Below are 23767 nucleotides of genomic sequence, written 5' to 3'. Positions count from 1 at the left end.
AGAATCCTGGGAGATTTTATGACTACATTAAAAAAGAAAGTACAGAATTTGCTCCAAAGTTGGATGACTTTTTTTTTTTCCATCATTCACCCTAATGTGGCCATATCTGTGATCTAGAGCTCTCCATTGCAAGTTGGGCTATCATGATACCTCCTTTGCCATTTCCAAAGGTCCCATTAATCCATGAGTGAATTACCTCCATTGAAATAATTAAACTTACCAAAGGTTTCATTTTACAATAGCAATTTGTCATTTTGTTGGATCTTTAACTGAAAACTATATATATATATATATATATATATATATATATATATATATATATATATATATATATATATATAAAGTTAACATTTTAACACTTCCTGAATGAGCTTTTTAAAAATTTAGCTCAATATATCACCATATTCATGATCATATCAATTAAAGATTTACGGCGGTGGGTACTGACCTGTAAACATTGTTCTTCCTCTACTTCCACATCCAGCAACTGTCTTTCTTTGCCTTCTGTGCCAGCTTCTTCATGGCTTTCTGCATGTTCATGCCAGCACTGGGGAGCAGTTGAACACCTGGCTTCCTGACAAAGCCTTTCCCTTTCATGGTCTGCTGCCTGCCATGTACTCTTCCCAGGGCATGGTAAGTTCTATGATGAGGAGCCTTTTCTCTACTGCACACCACATTAAGATATCTGGCCAGAGAGTGGTTGAAGTCATCTCTCTCAGGAACACTGACTGCCTTCTAAGATCCAACTGCATCTGAGTGTGGTGTCTCTCTTTTGTGCAGGTGCTTGTAATGTGCTGCTAGGATAAGTTGTTCATGTACTTGAGCTTGACTGTTGTTATTGTTTGTTTGGTTTTGTTGGGAAATCAGACTCTAAAAGTGTAATAAAAATACTTCTAAAAAAGGAAATACATGCAAGGTCAGGTGTCAGGTTAGAAAAAAGCTGTGGAACATCATCATAATAAGCATTACAGTCAATGAATGATTTCAGTGAATTTCAGAAGTGTGCTTTGTCATTTAAAAAATCAGTTGTTAAAAATACCAACATGTAAAGAAATACAACAAAATGATCAATTCCCATTTTATTGCTTATAATAAAATATCACATTTGATAAAAATATTTTCCGCATTAGATTACTATAAAATACTTTACACTATACACTATAAAACACACTATAGCATACACAAAACATAAACAGTAACATAAAAAAGATAAAATATTGAATTATTGCACACAACACATACTTACATCTGACCTCCTATTGCACCAGTTTAGCTAACTGATTTTAATACATTTTTGTGTTTTGTTTATGACACCCACCATTTTACATTATAATAATGAGCAGATTGTTAACACTTGTAGCATATAGTGGGTAAAATACTGTACAAGCATCCAAAGAGACAGCAACACCTTCCTTGGTATCTGATTTCATTAGATGGCAAAGTAGAGACCTCCCAAATATGTGTATCATATATGATAAGCATGACATTTTAGGATTAAGTGTACCCAAAATGGAGTTTCATAGTACTGCCAAGCAGAGCAGCACTGCTTAGGGCAATGAGGGTTGGATGCCAAGCATACAGCAGCAGACCAGTCATATCTAGGATCCTGGTACTAACAAGCCTCTACTTGATAGCCCAGACACCAATCAGCGGTGCCCAGTCAATCCTGGGATTTAGGCCTGCTGGTTGCCAGCTTGCTTCTAGTAGGCTATACTGATGGTACACTACCTAGGTATATACTATCTATACTATATGTACAACACCATTGCAACACACCTCTTAATCATTGAATTTGGGTGTTTCATTCAGTTCCATTGCCACAGGTGTATAAAATCAAGCACCTAGCCATGCAGCCTGCCTTTACAATAATTTGTGAAAGAATGGGTCATTCTAAAGAGCTCATTGAATTTGAGCGTGGCACTGTAAAAAGATGCCACTACTGCACTAAATCAGTTTGTGAAATGTCTCCCCTTCTAGATATTTCACGATCAACTGAGAGTGGTAGTACTGAAAATTCAACAATTCAGCCACAAAGTGTTAGACCACATAAGGTTACAGTGCGGGGTCACCGAATGCTGAGATGGATAGTCACCAACTCTCTGCTAATTCAATAACTGCAGAGTTCTAAACCTCCTCTGGCACTAACATTAGCACGAAAACTGTGTGCCGGCAGCTTCATGTCATAGGTTTCCATGGCTGAACAGCTGCATGAAAGCGTGACATCACCAAGCACAATGCTAGTCGTCAGAAGGAGTGGTACAAAGTATGCTGCCACTAGACTCTGGAGCAGCGGACACATGTTCTGCAGATGAATCATGGTTCTCTATCTGGCAGTGTGATGGATGAGTCTGGATTTGGCAAATGCCAGAAGCACATTACCTGCCTGACTGCATTGTGCCAACTGTAAAGGTGAAGGAGGGATGGGGTTGTTTCTCAGGGGTTGGCCTCAGCCTTTAGTTCCAGTGAAGGGAAACCTTAATGCTTCAGCACACAAAAACATTTTGGACAATTGCATGCTTCCAACTTTGTGGGAACAGTTTCGGGAAAGTTATTTTTTATTCAAAAGCATAATCAGAATTTGTTTATTGGCCAAGCATTATTTCCACATTGGTGCGTGGCAATCAGAATTTTCAGAGTTTGAAGAGATCATAGGAGCGCATAAAAAAATGTACAATTTAACTGACAAAAGATGTGCAATATAGTCAGAGTGCAATGAGTTTATATCAGTGGGGCACCCAGATTATTTTTGATGAGGCTGGCTGCAGTTGGAAAAAATATTTTCAACATGACTATGCCCCAGTGCATAATGCAAGGTCCATAAAGGCATGGCTGGGTGAGTTTGGTGTGGAAGATCTTGACTGGTCCACATAGAGCCCTGACCTCAACCCCATCAAACACATTTGGGATGAACTAGAATGGAGATTGCAAGCCAGGCCCTCTCATCCAATATCAATGTCTGACCTCACAAATGCTCTTTTGCATGAATGAGAAAAAAATCATACACGCACAGTCCAAAATCTTGTAGAAAGCCTTCCTAGAAGAATGGAAGCTGTAATAGCTGCAAAGAAGGTGCCAATTCCATATTAATGCATATTGATTTAGAATGGGTTATCATAAAAGCTCCTGTAGGTGTAATGTTTGGTTGTCCCAGTATTTTTGCACATATAGTATATGTACATAAAAGTAGAAAAACAGCTGATGAATACAGAAAACAAAATTGTATCATGACCTAAATGTTCCATGTAGCATGTATCATGACATCTCACATGGATATAGCATGTAGCATGACCTCTCACATGGAATCTAAAGGGTTAATCCCAAAGCTGTAGCACATTGTATTAAAATGATTACTAGAGACTTTTTTCAAGGTAACCAGGGCCTGCACAGCTCTCTTTACGCCTTCTGCTGGGAATTAAAAGGTCCACTACTTAATTCAGCAATTCAGTTCTAATCAGTAATCAGCTTTATACTTTAAATGCTAAAAGCTTTACATGATATAAGACTACATTTTTGATCATGTTCAATGTTAACCCACTTAAATTAAGAGATTCATCTTCCAGTTAGATCAGACCTTACTTTGAGCTTGGCCCTAGTGCTCACAAAAAATTTTTGCAAAGGCTATTTGAAATAGAGCTACACTAAGGGGATTTTGATGTAAAAGCTGAAACTACAAAAGGATCCCTTGCAATATTCCATCAGGTTCAACTGATAGAAATGATAGTTTGATACTTTGTTTAAATGCAGAATGTGTTGTTTACCTAGGAATACAACACTTATATTGGCAATATATTTTTATATGAATTTTTGTTGAAGGTCTGTCATGGAGCATGTCCTCTTGTGCAAAATATTTGTGCAAACAGTGTAAACATTAACAACAACTATGTTTGCACAGGAGCACTTAAATATAAATACTTTTCCATCATTCTTTCCATAATCACAGCTAATTTACTCAGATAAAAGGTTTCCAAAGAACACCGCCTAGTGGTGTTTTTTTTAAACTACTTTTTAACTACACATTGTTCCGATGTATCGTATGTTGCCTAGGTTGCATTCATCTCTAACAGGTGCGGTGTGAAGGATTTTTCAAGGTCTGTTTCACTGAAATGTATGTGGTGCTTCTTTTAAAAATGAGAGCCTGATTATTTTACTTTTGTTCTTCCTCTACTTGCCACCAACGGCTAAGAAAGATCACTCTACTGATTGTAATTTATAAAGTATATATATTACAGGTACCTCATTTATTATTCTAATTATACATGCTAAAGATTCATATTTATTTTCATAGGTATTTTCAAATATCAGTAAAAGTGAGGATTTTTAATAAAAAATCATCATATAGAACTTTTTGTATAGTGGAGATAAATACAGAATTAATCTTCATTGACCTTGTTTTGCACCAGACACGAATGAGGATGCTGTCATAAAAAAGGGAATTAAAGACCAGGAATACCACCCCCCACACGAACACTTAAGTGCCAACTGCTGCTTGAAGATTTCTTCAGGACTGAGGAACTTATTTTAAAAATGCATTTCATGACAGATTACTGATAACCTGTTAGAAATGCCATTGTAGCCTAATTCATAGGATTACTATATTAATGCAACATAATCTGATTACTTTTCATTACTTTTGGATTACTTTGTAACCCATTAGATGCTAAATGTTCAGTACATGTATCTGCTGCTGTGCCAGCCAATATGGCATCAACATTACAATTATGAAAATGACATTTATAATTGAGACATCATCTAAGAAAACCATGGTTTTACCATCTGCATATGTACTACTCTTAAACAGATGAGAAAATTAATATTTATTTTTAAGTGCTTTTGTGTTCCTTTGTAAAGGACTGGAAAGAATTACCCTTCAATAATTAATAAAGGTTTAATTAATTTCAATTTGAATAGGTTTGCAAAAGTGAACAATAAACACCAAATCTTTTGTATAGATTTGTAACAACTTGTACAGATTTATATCTAAAAAAATATTATTAACTGTTGTAAAAATAAATAATTTATGAATATGTAGTACATTAAATAAAAAACAAGATCAGCTCAAATTCTTCACTTCACTTCTCCAAGGAGATTGGAGGCAGAACAGAATGTGGGTCAGTAAAGCAAACTATAGGGAAAGAATTCTCAAAGCAGTCAATGTTGAAATAATAATCTGATAAATATTATGAGTGTGGTGTTAGTCATTATCGTCAACAGACATTCAAATTGACTGAAAAATACTGCCATCCAAAATAAACCATCTTGGTTTAGTAGGGACACAGGGCAGGTTTATCTGGGCAGGTCTTGGTGTAGTAGAGGCACTGGACAGGTTTGACTGGGCAGGTATTAGTGTGGTAGAGGCACTGTGCAGCTTTGTCTTCTGGAAATTCTGTCAATGTTGTTCCATCAGACAAACATCCATGTACACTGGAGGCATCTGCACTTTTCTGGTCCCCTCTCTCTCTCTCTAGAAGACCCTGTACTACTCTCTTCTTGATATCTGCTGCATCCAAGTTATTGCCACTCTCCTGCTAAATAATGTAGGCATTCACTAATGCCAATGTGTTAATATTTCACACTGCAGTGCCCGGTCCACACCACCCATGTACATGTCATACATCCTCCATACACACAAATGCTTTTTTACATCACAACCTTTTTGTCACCATGGAGGTGTCATATTTGGTGTACAAAATTGTCACAACTCCTGTGTCATGGTTTGTTGAGAGCTATTTTCACAGAAGACACTGGGGTCAGCTAGCTTAGTTTCAGAGTCCATATCTAGGGAGAATTTCACACACAGAGAATCCCAAAGCCCCTGTATATTTTCTGTACAGATTTATGATCAACTCAGATGTGTAAAACCATATAATCATATAATAAACATGTCCCTTCTCCTGCCATCCAAAATTTAGGAGATGGCCCTTTCCTACAGAATGACCAATCCCAATACTCGTTATATTTAAAAATCCTGTGTTCATGATAAACAATCCTCACGTCTACATGAAACAAATCCCATGTTTATGATTTAAAAAAGCTTGGCACTCAGTTTGGGTTGTGTGTAATGAAAGTAAGCAGCGTTAAGTGTAGCATTATGAACACCTCGATAATTTGTCAATCAAAACTGATAAGATTAATAGGGGCACCACCCTGATTAGCAGAGAAATCTTCATTATTATCTGATTAATAACTGTTAATTCAGTCTCAAATAATAAAATTCGCAAGTTTGACAAAATAATTATTTCTCATCTACCTGAAATTAGTAATACCACTCACAAACCACAATGAGTTACCTAATCCAATTCTGATGCATAGAGATTACAGTAGCCTAATCCTACCAGTGCCAATTCGTAAGAGTGGGGATGCAGGCCTTAGGCTTCGATGGGTTCATCCAGCTCAGACCGACTGGGTGGGTAGTCAAGGGTCAAGAAATGTATGGTTGTTTTATTTTGTTTTAAATTTGCTCGCTGTGAACCTCCTTAGAATGCCTTTAGAATGTCTCCCTATCGTTAAAACAAATGATATTAAAAAACATGAACCCCGAACAAGTACGTCCCTTCCCATGGGGTGTACCTGATAAAAATGGTGTCGATAGTTTTTAGATAAGTTTGTGCCTGAGTGTGTAAGAACAAGTATAGTTTATGTGAAAATAAACTGATGTATGTATGCATGCATTTATTTATTGAAATGAAGTCAATTGCAGACTTGAGTCTCATTTTATTCTTTTGTTTAATTTCTTATCTTTTAGGACATGCCCATCTTAATTCGTTAATCACAGTTGGCTTTCCCCATTCTTTTTATTGACCTGTATTTTTGATTAAGCAACCCAGTACAAACAAATTAGTATCAGTACAAACTACTGACAGAAATGTAGGTTTTTGTTGAGTGGATACGGGGAGGGGGATGATTCAGGACAGAAGAAAAAATTGTGAAGCGCTTACGTGGATCAGATGCTGATGATTCGAATTTTTCTCTGTAGTAGGATGACTTTGAGGATGTTACTTCCAGTGAGAACTTGGAAAGGAGAGACTGGTATGAGCTGAAGTCTGAATTTAGGTGAGATTTCCTCCACTGCCTCTCTGCAGTCCTTAGTTCTCTCTTGTGGCAGTGAAGTGTGTCTGTTAGCCAGGGGGCAGGTGGCGAGGACTTAGCAGGTCTAGAGCAGAGAGGGCACAGAAGACTCATTGATGAGGAGAGTGTAAATGAAAGAATTAGTAACTGTATCCAAAGAGGGTGAGGAAGGGTGGATAAAATAGTAGAAGTAAGGGAAGAGGGAGTTATGGATTGAAGATTGTGACGGAGAAGAGGAGGAACACGTTGGGCAGGACTGGATGGAAAGAGAAGGAAGGGAGAGAGAGAAGGATAAAAAGTGATGGTCCGAGAGGTGGAGGGGGGTGACTATGATGTCCAATGTTGTAGTAGTGCAGGTGAAGAGCAGGTCTAGAACATTGCCCGCTTTGTGATTCGGAGGAGAGTGGTTGAAGGTGAGGTTGAATGCTGTCAACAGCGGAAGGATGCAGGAGGAATGCAGCTTGTCCGATGGAAGCTTGAAGTCTCCAAGGAGAATGAGTGGATTTCCTTCAATGGGGAATTGACTCAGAAGGGTGTCAAGCTTATCAATGAAATTATCTAGGGAACCAGGAGGGCGGTAGATGACAATGATATGAAGTTTGGTGGGGAAAGACACTGTAATGGCATGAAATTCAAAAGAGGAGATGGAAAGAGTAGAGAAGGAAAGTGGAGTGAAATGTCACTCTTGAGACAATAGTAAACCTGTGCCACCACCCCTGGCAAGATGCCTCAGAGAATGGGTAAATGAAAAGGCAGAGGACAGGGCAGCCGGAGTCACCGGGTTCTCAGGGGTGATCCATGTTTCTGTTAGAGCCAGGAAGTGTAGGGAGTGGAGGGATGCTAGTGCTGAGAGGAAGTCAGCCTTCTGGACAGCAGATTGGTAATTCCAGATCCCTCCTGCCACCATGATCTGTGATGGTGGTGAACATTGTGCGAAAGTGAGGTTGCTGAGATTGCGACGTCTATGATGATGGCGTCGAGGAGGTCTGTAGGATATGTGGACAGGCATTGAGAGACATATTTCAGATGCTTGATTTGTGGATATATGAGATTAAAGACTGAGCTAATATGAGAAGATACTTAGATGAATTCATGAAGTCCTGTAGTTGAGATGTAGATGAACTGATTGAGAGCAAAAACAAAAGATTAATAGTTCAGTCTGAACTCACCAATTCGATGAATGTCACCAATTCAATACGTAATTATATCTTGCCTCCTAAACATTAGACATAATAACCAAGTGATGTTTACTGAGTAAGCATAGGTAGGAAAAACATGCACAACAATCATTGACTAAAATTCTGTTAGTAGAAGTATTAAGTTGACTAGAATAACCATTCTAACAGTTAACCAAATGAAATTTAACGCAAATAATTTGTGGTGGAAGGGGTAGCTAATTAGGATTTTTTTTTTAAAAAAAAAACAAAAGAGAAAGGAAACTGTTTTAACCAGCCTCTGGGATTGACCAACTGGGTAATCTACTTATCGACCAAACAAAACCAACATAGCAAACTTATTAATCAAATTATATTCATGATGCAAGCATACTTGGAGTCTAAAAGCAACATCAGGGGAACAAGAGCCAGACTTTGTGACACAGTGTAAGGGGAAACTAGGAAATGCCAGTTCTTACAACTCACACAGGGCAGTGGTAGCTCAGTGGTTAAGGTACTTGACTAATAATCAGAAGGTTGCCAGTTCAAGCACCACCAAGTTGCCATTGTTGGGCCCCTGAGCAAGGCCCTTAACCCTCAATTGTACTCAGTCATTATTGTATGTCTTTTTTTTTTTTTTTGGGGGGGGGCATTAAAGACTCATGTTCCTCTCCTCAGTCTAAAGGTGATCTGGAAAACAAACCAGGAGAAAAAGAGAGACCATCAAGCCTGCTTGGAGATTAACCTTTTAGCTGTCTGGAGGTACTCGAGGTTTTTATGGTCGGTTGCCAGACCATTCTGGTAAACACAACAAGGAGTAAGTAAAAATTTGTTTACAATATGCATGAGGTAAGCAACAAGTAATCTGGGTGAATAATGCAAAATAAATAGTGATAGATAGCTGTTTATGGCTTTGTTGCTCAACCTCAAAGCACTAGCGGGTCCAGCGTCTTGTCCAAGGCCTGGGGATTGGAGAGAGCCCCCTTATGACAGGTCAAAGTTTAATCAGGGGAATAATTTGTAGTCTATCTTCACTACAAAAGGTATAGGTAACATCTGAATGATCTCAAAAATGTACATCTGATTCCAGTCACAAACTGCAAGGGAATGAAGTAAAAGCCCTAAAATGCACCCATGGTAAAAACCCTAAACACAGATGATGTAGTGCAATAAGACATGGGAATCATTCATTAGAAGAAAGAAGAGAAGAAAAAACAGAGTAATTGATTACTGAGTGATTCTTGTTAAATTCCGATGTAATCCTGCTAGTAATCACAATATTTAAATCTAAGTACTATATTTTTCTGTAACAGGAACAGAATACCTTTTTGTATCCTTATTGTGTAATGATGTAATAGGTATTCTGTTACTACCCAACTATGTTGAGCATGTGTTAATACTAACATTAACTTTGTTTTTAGTTTGAGCTGTAGTTCAAGCTATAATAGGGTTTCCTGCTGAGGCAAGAGTAAAAGGTTAAGTCCTGGCAAAACTGGCAGAGCTGGGCAGGGAATTTGGACTTGAACCCTCTCACCCCACCCAAAATGTTTTAACCTTTCACTGGGCACACTGTTGCTGCTATTTTTCTATTGATCTTGAACCCCCACACAAAATAGTTAATTTATTAAATGGAAAAATGTTGAACCTTTCACTGGGCCCCCCACCCAAAATAGCTAATTTTTGAAATAGAAAAACTGGCACACTGTTGCTGCTATTTTTCCATTGATCTTGAACCCCCCCCCCCCCCCCCCCACTTAATTTTTGAAATGGAAAAAAATTCAGCCTTTCACTGGACACACTGTGACTGCTATTTTTCCATAGATTTTATGAAAGCCTCTGAGAGTGTGTGTGCGTTTAAAGTCTGGAATGTGGCTAACCCCGATCTATGGCCCCTATGTCCAAACACAGCATGTAACTTTTTGGATTTGTCAGCTAAACTGGTTGGCCCCATAAGCTGAGGCTTTTGTGAAATTGCCTCAAGGAGGCGTGATGCTATAAAGACACCCTGGGAAACTCTAGGAGTCCTACCCCACTGCTGTACCAAACCAAGGCTGCTGAATATGGTAAGTCATAAAGCAGTTTTGATCAACTGAAGGAAGAAAATTTTATTTTTCTTCATTTAATTATCTGACATTTTTGTGTCTGCAGATAAACAACGTTGCCGTAGTGTTACTCCTTTTAGGGGCTGGAGTTCATTCATTCGAATTTGATGAGTTGAAAAAATATGTGGACACACATAAAGAAGAGTATGTACAGGTACTATCAGAGCTTTCATTTCATATTCCAAATGGTGTTTGAAACAATTATATATATATATTTTTTAATTGATTCGCATGTCAATTATTCCAGCATTCTATTTATTAATTCATTTGTTTTTATCGTTGCCTTCTTTGTTGCCACAAAGTTGGACATTATGTCTGTAATTAAGTTTGCTTTTGACATTTAAGGCGCTGCGAGAGTGGGTTGCCGTGGAGAGTGACTCAAGCGACATCACTAAGAGGTCAGAGGTTCAGCGCATGATGGAGCTGGTAGCAGAGAAACTGCGTGTCCTCGGGGGCAAGGTGGAAATGGTGGATATTGGCATGCAGAAGGTGGGACCAACCCCATCACACTAAACACCTCCAATACTTGATGACCTCCTTTACTTATATTGATTATCAGACGCTGTGTGTGTGTTCTTGCTATCTTGAATAAAAACAAACAGTTTGAATCAAATTTTCAACTTGCTCTGCTCTCTGTTGCCTTTAATTTTGTCTTCACTCACTCAGCTGCCAGAGGGAGGCACGATAGCTTTGCCCAAAGTGGTAACGGCAGAGTTCGGTTCTAATGCGAGGAAAGCCACGGTGTGTGTGTATGGCCATGCAGACGTCCAGCCAGCCCGAAAAGAGGATGGATGGTCCACAGAACCCTACAACTTAACTGACATTTATGGTCATGTCATTGTCCACTGTTATGGGTTGTCCTGAATGATGTGTCATGCTCATAAGTTTCCCAAGTTACTGTGTCTCATTGCAAATGAAGACAACTGTTTCATTCAGAACCATGCACAACCTCTATTTTCGGTTTAGAATTTTCCCTAATCAAATGGACCCGCTTGAGATTATTAGTTCATTCTGAGCTTTATGATCTAGTACAGCACCAGACCTGTATTTTGTTTATTTTATATATTTTTCTTCACAGGAAACTTGTATGGCAGAGGGACGTCAGATAACAAAGCTCCGGTACTGGCGTGGATCCATGCAGTGGAGGCTTACCAAGCTCTTGAAATAGTAGGAACTTAGGACATACCATACATTATTATGAAAGTATATACAGTACACCTTACAAGGATATAATCAGGACTTACAGTGCATCTGTGCGACAACCAATAGTACATCATTGAGCATAATGCAGGCAAGCCAATAACTCCACATTTACAGGCAGGTTTGCCATAAGTCTGACTAAGTTTCAGGTTGGATTCAAAGACTGACCTATCAAAGGAAGCTGTGCATGTCTGGTCCCGCTGACTAAGGCTGTTGTCTCTCCTGCTGTCCTTAGGACTTGCCCGTGAACGTGAAGTTCATTATCGAGGGGATGGAGGAGACTGGCTCGAATGGTCTGGCTGCCATGATCGAGGCCCAGAGAGACACATTCTTCTCCAACGTTGATTACATCATCATTTCTGACTGTGGCTGGCTGAGCACAAGGCCTGCTCTCACCTACGGAACCAGAGGCAACTGCTACTTCTTTGCTGAGGTGCACAAGTGAAACCCACTATTTTTACAAACTATTCAATTGAAAAAAAGGTTTTTTATAACATATTTCTACATCCCTTTGTACTGTTGGTAAGTCTTGCTCTGTATTCTGTGCAGTGTTGGATCAGACCCATGTAACATTGTTTTGTTTTTTTTTACCAAGACCACCTGTTTGTAAAAGGTCTGTGTTGGGTTTCCAGGTGGAAGGACCCAAGCAGGATTTACATTCTGGGGTACACGGAGGCACAGTGAAGGAGCCTATGACAGATCTGATTGGAATTTTAGGTGCATTTTAAATTTCTCTCACTATTAAGGTGTGATTTTAAAAATTTAAGAGTGTCATGGATCTAATGTAGGTTAGTGAACTCTTACTCACAGACACAATGATCAGTTCCAATGGAAGCATCCTGATCCCCGGCATCAGAGATGCAGTGGCCCCCTTCTCCGATGACGAATGGAAGTTGTATCAAAAAATTGACTTTGACATGGACAGCTACAAGGCCAAGATTGGTGTTGATCAGCTCATGTATGAAAACAAAGTAAGAACAAAAACCTACAGGTGCATTAAACTAGCATGTATCACCATTGCTTATATCTCTATAAATGCAGTGAAAGCAGAATAACCAAATAAACTTGCTGGAATGGTAATTGTTTATGTGTGGCATTACTGTGAAGATGAAGGCTGACACTTTCCATCTATTGTCCCCATGAAGGTTGAGCTTCTTGCTCATCGGTGGCGTTACCCCACTGTGTCTATCCATGGAATAGTGGGTGCCTTCTCTGCCCCAGGCACGAAAACGGTCATCCCAGCCAAGGTCACTGCTAAGTTCTCAATCCGCCAGGTACCAGACATGGACCCTGCAGTGGTCGAGAAACAGGTGTGTATGAGGAGAGTCATTCCTCAAGCAAAACTGATACTGAATGCCATTCTAATCCTTAGGTGTCAGTATAAGTGAACTCGAGCCCCTCTGTTGCAGGTGACAGACCACCTACAATCTGAGTTTGCAAAGCGTAAAAGCCCCAATAAACTAAAGGTGACAATGATTATTGGGGCTAAGCCATGGTTAGCTGACCCCAAACACCCTTTGTATCAGGCTGGAAAGGCAGCAGTCCAAAGAGGTTATCTTCATAAAAATAAACATTCACACACATGATCTTTCAGATCTCTTAAATAAAAACTTCATCTGTTAATATTAAAGTTCAACTAACACTTACATTTCTGTATTAAATTTGCCTGGAGCATATTGGCAATTATTATGTGATAAAATGAGTTGCAATGACATTGGATCAGGAATGCTAACTTCTGTTTTAATGCAGTGTTTAACACAGAGCCTGACCTGATCCGCGAAGGAGGTACAATTCCAATTGCCAGGACCTTCCAGGATGTGATGGATAAGAGCATTATCATGCTGCCCATTGGAGGCTTTGACGATGGCCTTCACTCCCAGAATGAGAAGATGAGCAGGTAAACAGACCTTTGGAATAGTTGACCTGTCAAATTGCTTTGCATTGTCTGTGAATCGTGAGTTTTTATGGTTTTATGTGTTGACTCTTTCACAGGTACAACTACATTGAGGGAACCAAGCTGTTCATTGCTTACTTGCATGAAGTGGCTCAGATTAAGAAGGACTGATCATGAGCGATGAAGCTACGTGGCTTGCTCTCTGTAGCACTGACTGTTGCCAGTCTCAGAACTTTTAAGATTAGTTTGATCCTCAATGATTTATACATTAATGATTTTTAAACTTTTAATTTACATATACCTTGCTTTGTAACTGGTTATAGGTGATAAAAAATATTAACCTGAAGATCAATACTGTGCATGTCTGTGCAATTCATTTTGAATGAAGTTTGGTAAAGATTCAGAGCTTCACCATGAGTTACATAAAACTAATATATATATATATAATGCCTCTACCTTAAAACCCATATAATTTTTTATTTTATTTTATTTTAGTTTAGTCTCATTTGTTGGGCAATCTTAAATTTAAAAGAGGTGACACTTATTCTGTAATTCCAAGGCCGGAAGAATGTTTTAATGATGAATGTTGCCAGATTCTTCTATATTTTCGTATACATTTACAGTTAAAGACTAGGTTCTTGGTTTACTTGTGGTAAACTTGTGGTATTCAGCTGCTAATGCTTCAAGTTCTGTAAACATCAAGATTTCACTTTATCACTCTCACTAGGTATTTTTGACTTATATCTAATCTACCGAGGGCTTTGGCCAAATATCTTAGATAAGATTAAAAAAACAAGCTATTTCTAAACGTTTCGATTACAGGTATAAATTACATTTTAAGAAAATATACAAAAATGTAAACAGAATTTAGACATATTGAAAAGAAATATCTGAAAAGAAATAGTGTATAACTGTTTTTTTCTCGCAGTAGTTTTTAAAGAGTCATAGCGCTCAGTGTATCTGGCAACCCTATCTGTCAGAGGAAAACCAGAAGAGCAGTTGTTAGCCTAAATATGTGCAAGTGGATTCAAAATACTCTGATCGATTGATCACCAACAATAGGATATGTGAGTGCATTGTGCAGCGGCCATTAAAAAAACTAAATTATTTAATAACTTATATCGTGCACAACCTACCACGTCGTTTCACAGTTAGCTAACTATCCCTAGCTAATTTAGCTAGCTAGCTAGCTACGCACTTCAGAGCCGATATTACAGGTAAGTCGATACTAGCAGTATCACTGCTCAGCTAGCTAAGCTAACGTAGCGACATGAACTAGATAACGACAGTAACTTACTAAAATAAGTTGACAATTTGTAATTAGAAAATGCAGTGAACTATTGAGCAAATGCTTGAATTAATGACACATCTATATGAACTAGGTTATCCACATAACGCAGTTGACATTAGCTAGCTAACTAGCTAGGATGTGTATATTAGATAACACCAGCAAGATAATCTAGCTAACCTATCTCGCTCTACGCAGTATAGCGTTGAGTTCATGACATTGTCTTTACTACCTAGATAACTCGCTAGCTAATTTTAAGCCACTTATAATTCTCATGTGATATGCAGTTAAAACAGTGGCCTGTCCATGTCATGAACGGACTGTCAAGATTGGTTGAACTTGTTAGCTAGTTGGGTAGCTAGCAAGCAAAAAAAACTGGAACACGCTATTTTAGCTAGCTAGCTAACACTGTGGCTAGGCTAGGCTAGTGGGAACAAAACTTTGTGAGGTCTTGGTAATACTAGATTTTATTTTTAAATTTTAGCTCACTTTATCAGTGTCTACCATATAAATGTAAACTATCTACCGAACTGTCTAGTTACCTGCTTAATGCTTTACATTAACGTAATAGCGATTCGTAAGGCAACGGAACGCACTCAATTCATTTCATATCATTTCAGCAGACGTTTCTGTGCTCACCGAAGTGTTTTTTATGTTATCATGGTTTATTCCAGTGACGGTTTGGAATATTCCGATGGCAGATGACTTCTGACCCCTGCATTATCCACCTTGAGACCATGTTCAATGATTTACTCTAAAGCCATGTCTCTAAGGAATATTACTGGGGATATTTTGCATAGGCAAATCCGGGTGAGGCACAATATCCTGATTAATATGTCAAACCTTGAATACACACACACACACACACACACACACACACACACACACACACACAGAGACACACACACACACACACACACACAGAGACAGACAGACAGAGAGACACAGGATTTTCTATGGGACTCCCCAGTGGATAGTGTAATGTACTTCAAGCAGGGGTGCCTTTAGGAATGATTTGAATGTAGATGTTTGTGGTGTTTGTCTGCAGGAAAACAAAGCTCTGGCCTTCCAGAGACAGTTCCATGTGACTGACCCCTTTATAAAACGACTCGGCCTAGAGGCTGAGCTCCAGGTAAGGAACCCTCTTTCTTTTGTCCCAGGCCAATATGCATGTGGGTATGGATATGCGTTTGTATAAGAGTGTCAGAAGACCTCCTCTATTTCTTCACCATTACTGTAGTTTTCTATTTGTAATTTATAGTTAATTTAATTCATCAGTAGTAATGAATAATAATTAAGTTTAAGATTTGATTTGCTATGTATTTTAGGCAAATGTTAAAAGCTATTTTACCATGTATTGTGTTGTACATTGCTTCTCTTTTTATCTTGTCAGGGCCACTCTGGGTGTGTTAACTGTCTGGAATGGAACGAGAGAGGAGAGTAAGTAATGAAATGCAGAAGCAAAGCATAATTGTTGGTTTAGGGTTAAGTTTAGGAACATAGCAGAATCCTAATACAGACATATCTTATTTGTGGCAGCACTAACCTTAATAATGAAAACTTCTATTCTGTGTACTTTGTTACCCTAGTGCATGCTTGCTGCATTTGATTTTTCTGGTTAAACACTGAGCCCCTGCCTTACCCAAATGTACTGTTTTTGAGGGTCTTTCTTCGTTAACTCCTGCTCATTCCAGCCTGCTGGCCTCTGGGTCTGATGACCAGCATGCCATTGTGTGGGACCCCCTTAGACACAAGAAGCTCATAACTATGCACACGGGACATGCAGCTAACATCTTCTCAGTGAAGGTACAGCCAAATCTGTAACACACTGCTCCGCCATGAGGCGTCTTATTGTGTAGGGGTTGATCATCAGTTGCCAAACAGGTAAGAGCAGTATATCAAACCGTAATCCAATAGTGAGGTAACGTCCAGATTACAACAAGAAAATCAATGAGCACTGTGTCTGTGATGGCATTGTCTATAGAAAACCTGTGCTACTGTGAAATGGATGTTGTCTGTCAGGCAGAACCAGTTTTAGCCACTGTGCACAAACATTGTTTGTTTATGCCTTATAATCACCTTTTTAAACTTGGGTGTGTAAAATGTGCTCAGAAATCAAAGAACATTGCTGGAGCGGTATCACCTTTTTAGATTAAAAATATTCCAGATTTACATAATTTTGGGTTAATTTCTTTATTGTTCATAATCCAGACTTGGATGTGTTTGCATAAGGCACTTCCATACACCTTCTGAGTTGTTCCCAGAAGAGTAGTTATCATTTGTATTCCTGTAACTCTGGAATCTCTAGTATCTTTCTGTTGCATTTCATTATACAGTTCCTGCCCCACTCTGGAGACCGGATACTGGTTACCGGAGCTGCAGACACTAAAGTGCATGTCCATGACCTGACTGCCAAGGAGACAATCCACATGTTCTCTGACCACACCAACCGGGTCAAACGCATTGCCACTGCCCCCATGTGGCCCAACACCTTTTGGAGTGCTGCGGAGGACGGGGTCATCAGGTAGACTGATGGGAATGGCCACGCCTCATTGTCTTGCCCCCTTTGCAGCAGCAGCAAGGGTTTCATGTGCTATCACAGAGATGTCACCACTCATCTAGCATTAACCTTACACACTAAGTTCATGTAGTTGTTCTCCTTGTAGAATTCATGGAGAATGCAGGGTCATCCTGCTACTACTGTCCTCAGCATGCTCTGTTAGGTGTTTGTTCTGTAATTTAGATTCACATCCATCTTTCAAAGATCCATCTTTATCTTCAGAGGGCAGCTCTGTTTGCCCTTGAACACTATGTTATGTCTGAGCGGCTGCAGCTGTTGTGCTGGCACTAGGCAGCGCTCCACATCAGGGAGCTGTGATGACACACTCTCTCTCTCTCACACACTCACACATCCAGGCATGAGCCAACACATGTGCACATACTCGCATGCACGTTGGCAGAGACATATGTACATGTGACTGCTGACTGCAGGTGTCGTGCTTCTGTCTCCGTGCTTTCATGGCTCATAGAGAAGACAAACCTCACTCAGATTAAGAGCTCTGGTTTGTTGTTGTTGTTGTTTTTTTTTTAAATTATGTTGTTGTTTTGTTTTAAACAGTAAACTTGTTTTGCTGTTGATTCCCACCATCTATGATTTTCTATCTTGGATTGGAGGCAATCCCTGCATCTTTTAGACCTTAGAGGTGTGTACAGATCTTCCAGTGCTGACCTAAGAGAAACACAAAATTAGCTGGTATCATTCTGAATTGACATTGAGGGAGGAATTAAGTTACCCCTCCCACACGCAACCAGTTATACTCTTGTTAACTGTTATAGATATCTGTGGCATGGCTGGGAATCTTGGCGGCAACCTTAGCAAAGTGTGTAATTTCTGGAGCTAACTGTGGTTGTTGATTTCAGTGGTGTTGATTTCAGTCCCTGTAAATGTGTACTTGGTCTCACTATTAAGCTTGTCAAAGGACTCTGAAGAGTAGATTAACGGATTATGCCTATCTACATGGTTTGGCTGATGATTGCAACACTGGTTAACAACATTTTTAAATTTAAAAGATAGGATTGATTTACGCATTTGTTTTAACTTTGCAACAAAACCACCTTCTACTAAAACTTGATAAAACAGTAAATGTGTATCATGTGGTGGTGGTAAGCAAGGAATAGTCCATTGAAGAAACAGTCATGATGGACAGCAACTGAGGCCTTTTCTTTCCTGTGCCCACATAATACCCTGATGAGTATTTACTCAAAGACCAGTGAAACAGCAAAACTGGCATCTCTGCCAATGAAAACATTCATATTAATACATAACCACGGTGTGCCCCAGTACTTGATTATCTGATTATGTGGACCTGTATGATTTACGTTGGCTCCATAGCACTGACTAAGCAGAAACCTGAGGTGCTGGAGGGGATTTTAGAGCCTGTGCTTCCTCCACAGGCAGTATGACCTGAGGGAGAGTAGCAAGCGTTCCGAGGTTCTCATCGATCTGACCGAGTACTGCGGGCAGTTGGTCGAGGCCAAGTGTCTGGCGGTGAACCCACGCGACAACAACTATTTGGCAGTGGGAGCCAACGGTCCCTTTGTGCGGCTCTATGACATCCGGATGATCCACAACCACAGGTGACCTCTCGTGCAGCAGTCGCCCCGCACTACCTTGTGCGAAAATATATCCTTCAAAAATTTGGCAGATCTCAAGCTCTGTGTATTTTCCAGGAAGTCACTGAGTCACAACACATCTGCGGGAGTGCACACGTTCTGTGATAAACAGAAGCCCATCCCAGATGGGGCAGGGCAGTATTATGTGGCAGGTAATATGCTGTGGCTCATTTACAGTGCTGTCTAATATAAGGTGACGCACCAATCACCAAGCTATTGACGCATTTATCTAATTTTCTCAGAATTGCATACTAGAATAAGGCAGAAAAACTGAATGATGTGCCTTGTTTCAGTCCTGATGACTGGCTGTCTTGATTTCATCTTGAGCAGTGGATCTTGAATATAAAATACTGCACCCCTATTTTGCAATTGTTTACATCGGTGTAGATCGTACAGAGAAGAGCAGCTCATCCAAATGCCGGGCTACCACACGTGCATGTTCTGAAACACGTCTTGGCAAAGAAAATATGTTTTGTTCTCAAGTTATGCATTTCCTCCATGACAGTCACTTAAAAAATTAGTTATGAAATGCAATTGAATTCACAGGCTAGTACCATAGTTCATCTCTTCCTGTGCAGGTCACCTACCAGTGAAGCTTCCAGACTACAATAACCGGTTGCGGGTGCTGGTGGCTACCTACGTCACCTTTAGCCCAGATGGTACGGAGCTGCTAGTGAACATGGGTGGAGAGCAGGTGGGCAACATTAATTCTGCTCCATTTGCTGTTGGACAAAATACCTTACCGCAGATGTCTTCGGTCCTTATCCAGACAGTCTACTATTTAGTTCTGTTCCTGCTCTATGGATTCATGAACTGGCCTGTCATTGGTCAACGAACAATGAATAGTAGTACATTAAGCACTGGAATAGAAAAGAAATGATAATGTTAATCTTATTGGGGTCAGTAAATGAGGGACCTGTTTAAGACATTTCCTCTTATCTGTCTTTCTGTGTATTTTGTGTTGTGTGTACTGTAGAGTGACATTCTGTTTTATCTTCTCCAGGTGTATTTGTTTGATTTGACGTTTAAACAAAGGCCATACACGTTTTTGTTGCCCAAGAAGTGCCATTCTTCATCAGGTTTGATGTTGACACTCCTGCTTTAAAACAAGCCTCAACAGCAATATGTTTGAGTCCTATTGTGGGCCTTTTTTCATAATTTGCATTTCCTTTAACATGCTTGCTCCAGAGGTGCAGAATGGTAAAACCACCAACGGCATGTCTAATGGACTTCACCTTCCTGCCAGTCGCCTCAAACTAGCCAGCAGCAAAGCTTTGAGGTATGCCATAACCATAGTAGGCATGATGGGTGACATGTGAATGAACAACTTTTATGTTCACTCATACACTCTGTGTCTGTCTCTGTGTGTTAGTAGTTCGACTGAGCTGCCTCCTCATCTGGAACGGATCAAGCAGCAGGCTAACGATGCGTTTGCGCGGCAGCAGTGGACTCAGGCCATCCAGCTGTACAGCCTTGGCATCCACGCAGCCACCCACAACGCCATGCTGTACGGAAACCGCGCTGCCGCCTACATGAAGCGCAAGTGGTGCGTGTGCCATCATATGATCATCACTTAATCATGGCTTAATCAGTGGCAGTGCCCAGCCAGCATGCAATCTGTGCTGCTTTTAATTATCCATTCATCATATCCTATAATATTCAATGTACTCCTGTGAATGTGGTAATGCATTTAAAGCATTGGTGATTTAGGGTGCACTGCCTTACTTTGTTGATTTTGACATTGTTGATCAGTTTCGCACTCCAGGAAAACCCAGCGCCTACTTTCCTGGTGTTACAAATCTGATTTTCCTCTCCGTTCTTGGACCTCTTGATGTCCTGCAGGGATGGAGACCATTACGATGCTCTGCGGGACTGTCTGAAGGCACTGGCATTGAACCCGGGCCACCTGAAGGCACACTTCCGCCTGGCACGCTGCCTCTTTGAGCTGAAGTACGTGGCCGAGGCTCTGGAGTGCCTGGACGACTTCAAGGGCAAATTCCCTGAGCAGGCGCACAGCAGCGCCTGCAATGCACTCGACAAGGACATCAAAGCCGCCCTATTCTCTAAAACAGACTCCTGTGAGACTTTCGCAGACTTTGTTCTTACAAGTGTTTGGCCTCTTGTTATTAGGGTTTTGGACTATTAAAAAATAACTTCGAGGTTGCCCGTTTTTTTGTTTTCTGTATGTTGCTTTGTTGTCCAGCGGATGACAAGAAAGGAAACAGCTCGATCCGCTTCCATAATTTCAGCCGGAAGGAGTCTATTCCTGAGGATGAGATCATTCTGAGAGAGCGTAGCTTCGACTACAAGCATCGCTACTGTGGCCACTGCAACACCACCACGGATATCAAAGAGGCTAACTTCTTTGGAAGGTCTGAAAGACTTTTAATTTGTCTGTTGGACATTCCTTTGGAATAACTCAGAACAAGTCTTTTAAAGTCTTTTTCTTCCCTTACCTTTTTTTATGATATTAGAAACGTTTTTAGAATTTTAGGTAGTGTTATGCTTTGTCTAAGCAGTAAAGGCCAGTACATCGTCAGTGGCTCAGACGATGGTTCTTTCTTCATCTGGGAGAAGGAGACGACCAACCTGGTGCGGATTCTACAAGGAGATGAGTCCATCGTGAACTGCCTACAACCTCACCCCAGCTACTGTTTCCTGGCGACAAGTGGCATCGACCCTGTAGTGCGGCTGTGGAATCCCAGACCAGAGGTGACCAGAACATTATAGTTTGCACAACAGTGAGATCATAGGAAACTCATGCTTAAGCAAGTTATATAGAGTTCTCATACCTGTACCATTGTGGCTCCCTTGAACTTAAACTATTACTCCTTAAACTGTGAGAATGGGCTGTAGATCATGTAGATCATGATTTAAGTGTAAATACAAATGCTCACAGCGTATCTTTTAAGGCAAAGGAAGCCATCCTCCCAGTACAGACTGAGCTTGATGTTTTGCTTTGTGTACATTTGTGTCCCAGACGGAGAAGGAGAATGGGCGTGTTGTGGAGGATATGGAGGGGGCGGCCCAGGCCAACCAGCGGCGCATGAATGCAGACCCCCTGGAGGTGATGCTGTTGAACATGGGCTACCGCATTACGGGTCTGAACAGCCGTGGTCCAGACGCCTCCGACGATGAGGACAGCTCTGAGGGCCAGGTGCAGTGCCGCCCCAGCTAGGACACCCTCCACCTTCCACTCCCACCCCTCACGCCATCCAGCAGTGTGTGCGTGCTTGCGAGCGTGTGTGTGTATTTTTGTGAGGAGGGGAACGCACCATAGATATTTTGTTTCTTCAGTAGCCTCCTCTGATCGAGCACAGCGCTGAGTGAATATTATGGCTCTGCACTGCACGCCGCCCCCCTGGGAGAAGAATGGAGAACAGCAGGCTGGTGATGGGTTCTCTCCCTGAGGAGGAGCCTGCAGCAACCCCCACCCCAACCCCCACCTTCCTGCATCCTCCTTCAGCTGCAGGCAGTGATGAAATCCACTCTTCATTAAGCTACAGTCAAGTCAAAGCACTTAAACCTCACCCTGGACAGAAACACTTTGGCAGGGTTGTGGCTGGGGGTGTGGGGGGTTGAACTCTGCTCGGTCCCTGATGTGACCTACTCTCAGGTCTCAGCTTGGTCCCAAAGCCGGCACCTCTGCAGTGCTGCCTCCAGGGCCGCTCGCTTCGTTTGCTTTCGGATTTAGGGCTTGCTGTGGGCAGCCACCTGCCTGTGTATGCCCTCAGCTGCATCGCACACTGATGTTCCAGTTTGCTTCCTGCTCCGAAGCCAAGAAGCGCTTTGCTGCCGAGAGCTGCAGTGAGGAAGAGCCAGCAGAATGGTTTGAGTGCTACTCAGAGAACTCCTGTTGAACTCCAGACTGCAGCATTTTGGTTTTGAATCCATCCCAGAGAAAAAATAAGATGTGTTGTGTTTCTAAAATGTTCGTTAAGTGGAAAGTTAACTGGGAGCTTTTGAGATTCTGGTGATGAGTGTTTCATGTCACCTGTCAGATTGTCTAAGTTAATATCAGGAGTTTTGTATGTTTCTTATTTTTGCAATACATTATCAGAGTTCAAAGATGTATATGCAGATTATTGTTTTTTTTCACATAGACATGATGAAATAGCTACATAAATACACAAAAGGGGATGCTGACATCAGAAAAATCCCCACCAGCTGCCATACAGCTCTCTAGACACACAAACGTAAAAGAACTGAAATGAACCCAGCTATCTACATTGCTTTAGCAATGCACAAGATTAGGCCATGCTGCTATTCTGGCCAAATGCTAAAAAATTTGGGGGAGAAAATAGCTAATTATGACTTATCAGCATTGCTGTACCTTCTCATGCCTCAAAGCCAGAGACAAACTGACCTTATGGTTCTTGTGGCATTTGGGGGCACTGGTATAAGCACTTTTAAGCTTCCTCATGGGTTTTGGGCCCCCTCTGAATGCTTGTTTTTGTAGATGTTTGATATGGGGGCCTGCATCAGCATATGTCTTTCTACAGTGGTTTTCAAAGAGAGGAAGTTAAGCAGCAGTTTTCACTGCCTTCTCAACCCTGACCCTAGCTCATACTTTGCTTCGCTACAGCTAGGCTTCAAACTTATCAGTTTGGTGGGGAGCATTAAACTGAATGACTGAATTCTCTAACACTAGGCTGCCATATGTATTTATTTGGGTGAGGTTCTCATTGTTTATTTTTCTTTGGAGAATTCAGTAACTAAGTTTGCTGCAAGAATAAACAAATGATTAAAACTGCTTGACCTCTCACCTTTTTTTCTCAAAAAAGTGTAAAGAAGAGGCCTTTAGGAGTTTTTGTAGATGGGTAAACTGGCAAACCGAGCACAGAATACCCGCACACACTGCCCCACCGTAGGCAGACCTCTCAAGGAATAT

The 23767-nt window shown here is 40.8% G+C and overlaps 2 protein-coding genes across 5 annotated transcripts; both read left to right on the top strand.

Moving 5' to 3' along the window:
- Positions 1-10163: 10163 nt before the first annotated feature.
- Positions 10164-15514, top strand: cndp1 (carnosine dipeptidase 1). Its single transcript, XM_027005365.3, has 13 exons — positions 10164-10282; positions 10368-10475; positions 10667-10810; positions 10988-11150; positions 11400-11488; positions 11757-11954; positions 12154-12238; positions 12332-12492; positions 12667-12831; positions 12931-13072; positions 13271-13418; positions 13514-14482; positions 15378-15514. The coding sequence occupies exons 1-12, from the start codon at positions 10280-10282 to the stop codon at positions 13584-13586; spliced, it is 1479 nt and encodes a 492-aa protein (XP_026861166.1). The 5' UTR covers positions 10164-10279; the 3' UTR covers positions 13587-14482; positions 15378-15514.
- wdtc1 (WD and tetratricopeptide repeats 1) lies at positions 15378-23629 on the top strand. 4 transcript variants are annotated; one of them, XM_027005290.3, is made up of 16 exons: positions 15378-15513; positions 15752-15835; positions 16097-16143; positions 16398-16509; positions 17040-17227; positions 18658-18840; positions 18934-19028; positions 19455-19570; positions 19880-19955; positions 20065-20155; positions 20249-20422; positions 20719-20954; positions 21080-21248; positions 21396-21588; positions 21857-22033; positions 22177-23629. In XM_027005290.3, the coding sequence occupies exons 1-16, from the start codon at positions 15448-15450 to the stop codon at positions 22204-22206; spliced, it is 2037 nt and encodes a 678-aa protein (XP_026861091.2). In that variant the 5' UTR covers positions 15378-15447; the 3' UTR covers positions 22207-23629. The 4 variants fall into 4 exon arrangements, with proteins under 4 accessions (XP_026861091.2, XP_026861094.2, XP_026861092.2 ...); XM_027005293.3 differs by having other exon boundaries at positions 22174-23629; XM_027005291.3 differs by having other exon boundaries at positions 21857-23629.
- Positions 23630-23767: the final 138 nt, after the last annotated feature.

This window comes from Electrophorus electricus, chromosome 1 (genome assembly GCF_041902795.1).
Source record: "Electrophorus electricus isolate QZ-2024a chromosome 1, ASM4190279v1, whole genome shotgun sequence".
Classification (NCBI taxonomy): Eukaryota; Metazoa; Chordata; class Actinopteri; order Gymnotiformes; family Gymnotidae; genus Electrophorus; species Electrophorus electricus.
This window is presented reverse-complemented; position numbering and strand designations above follow the sequence as displayed.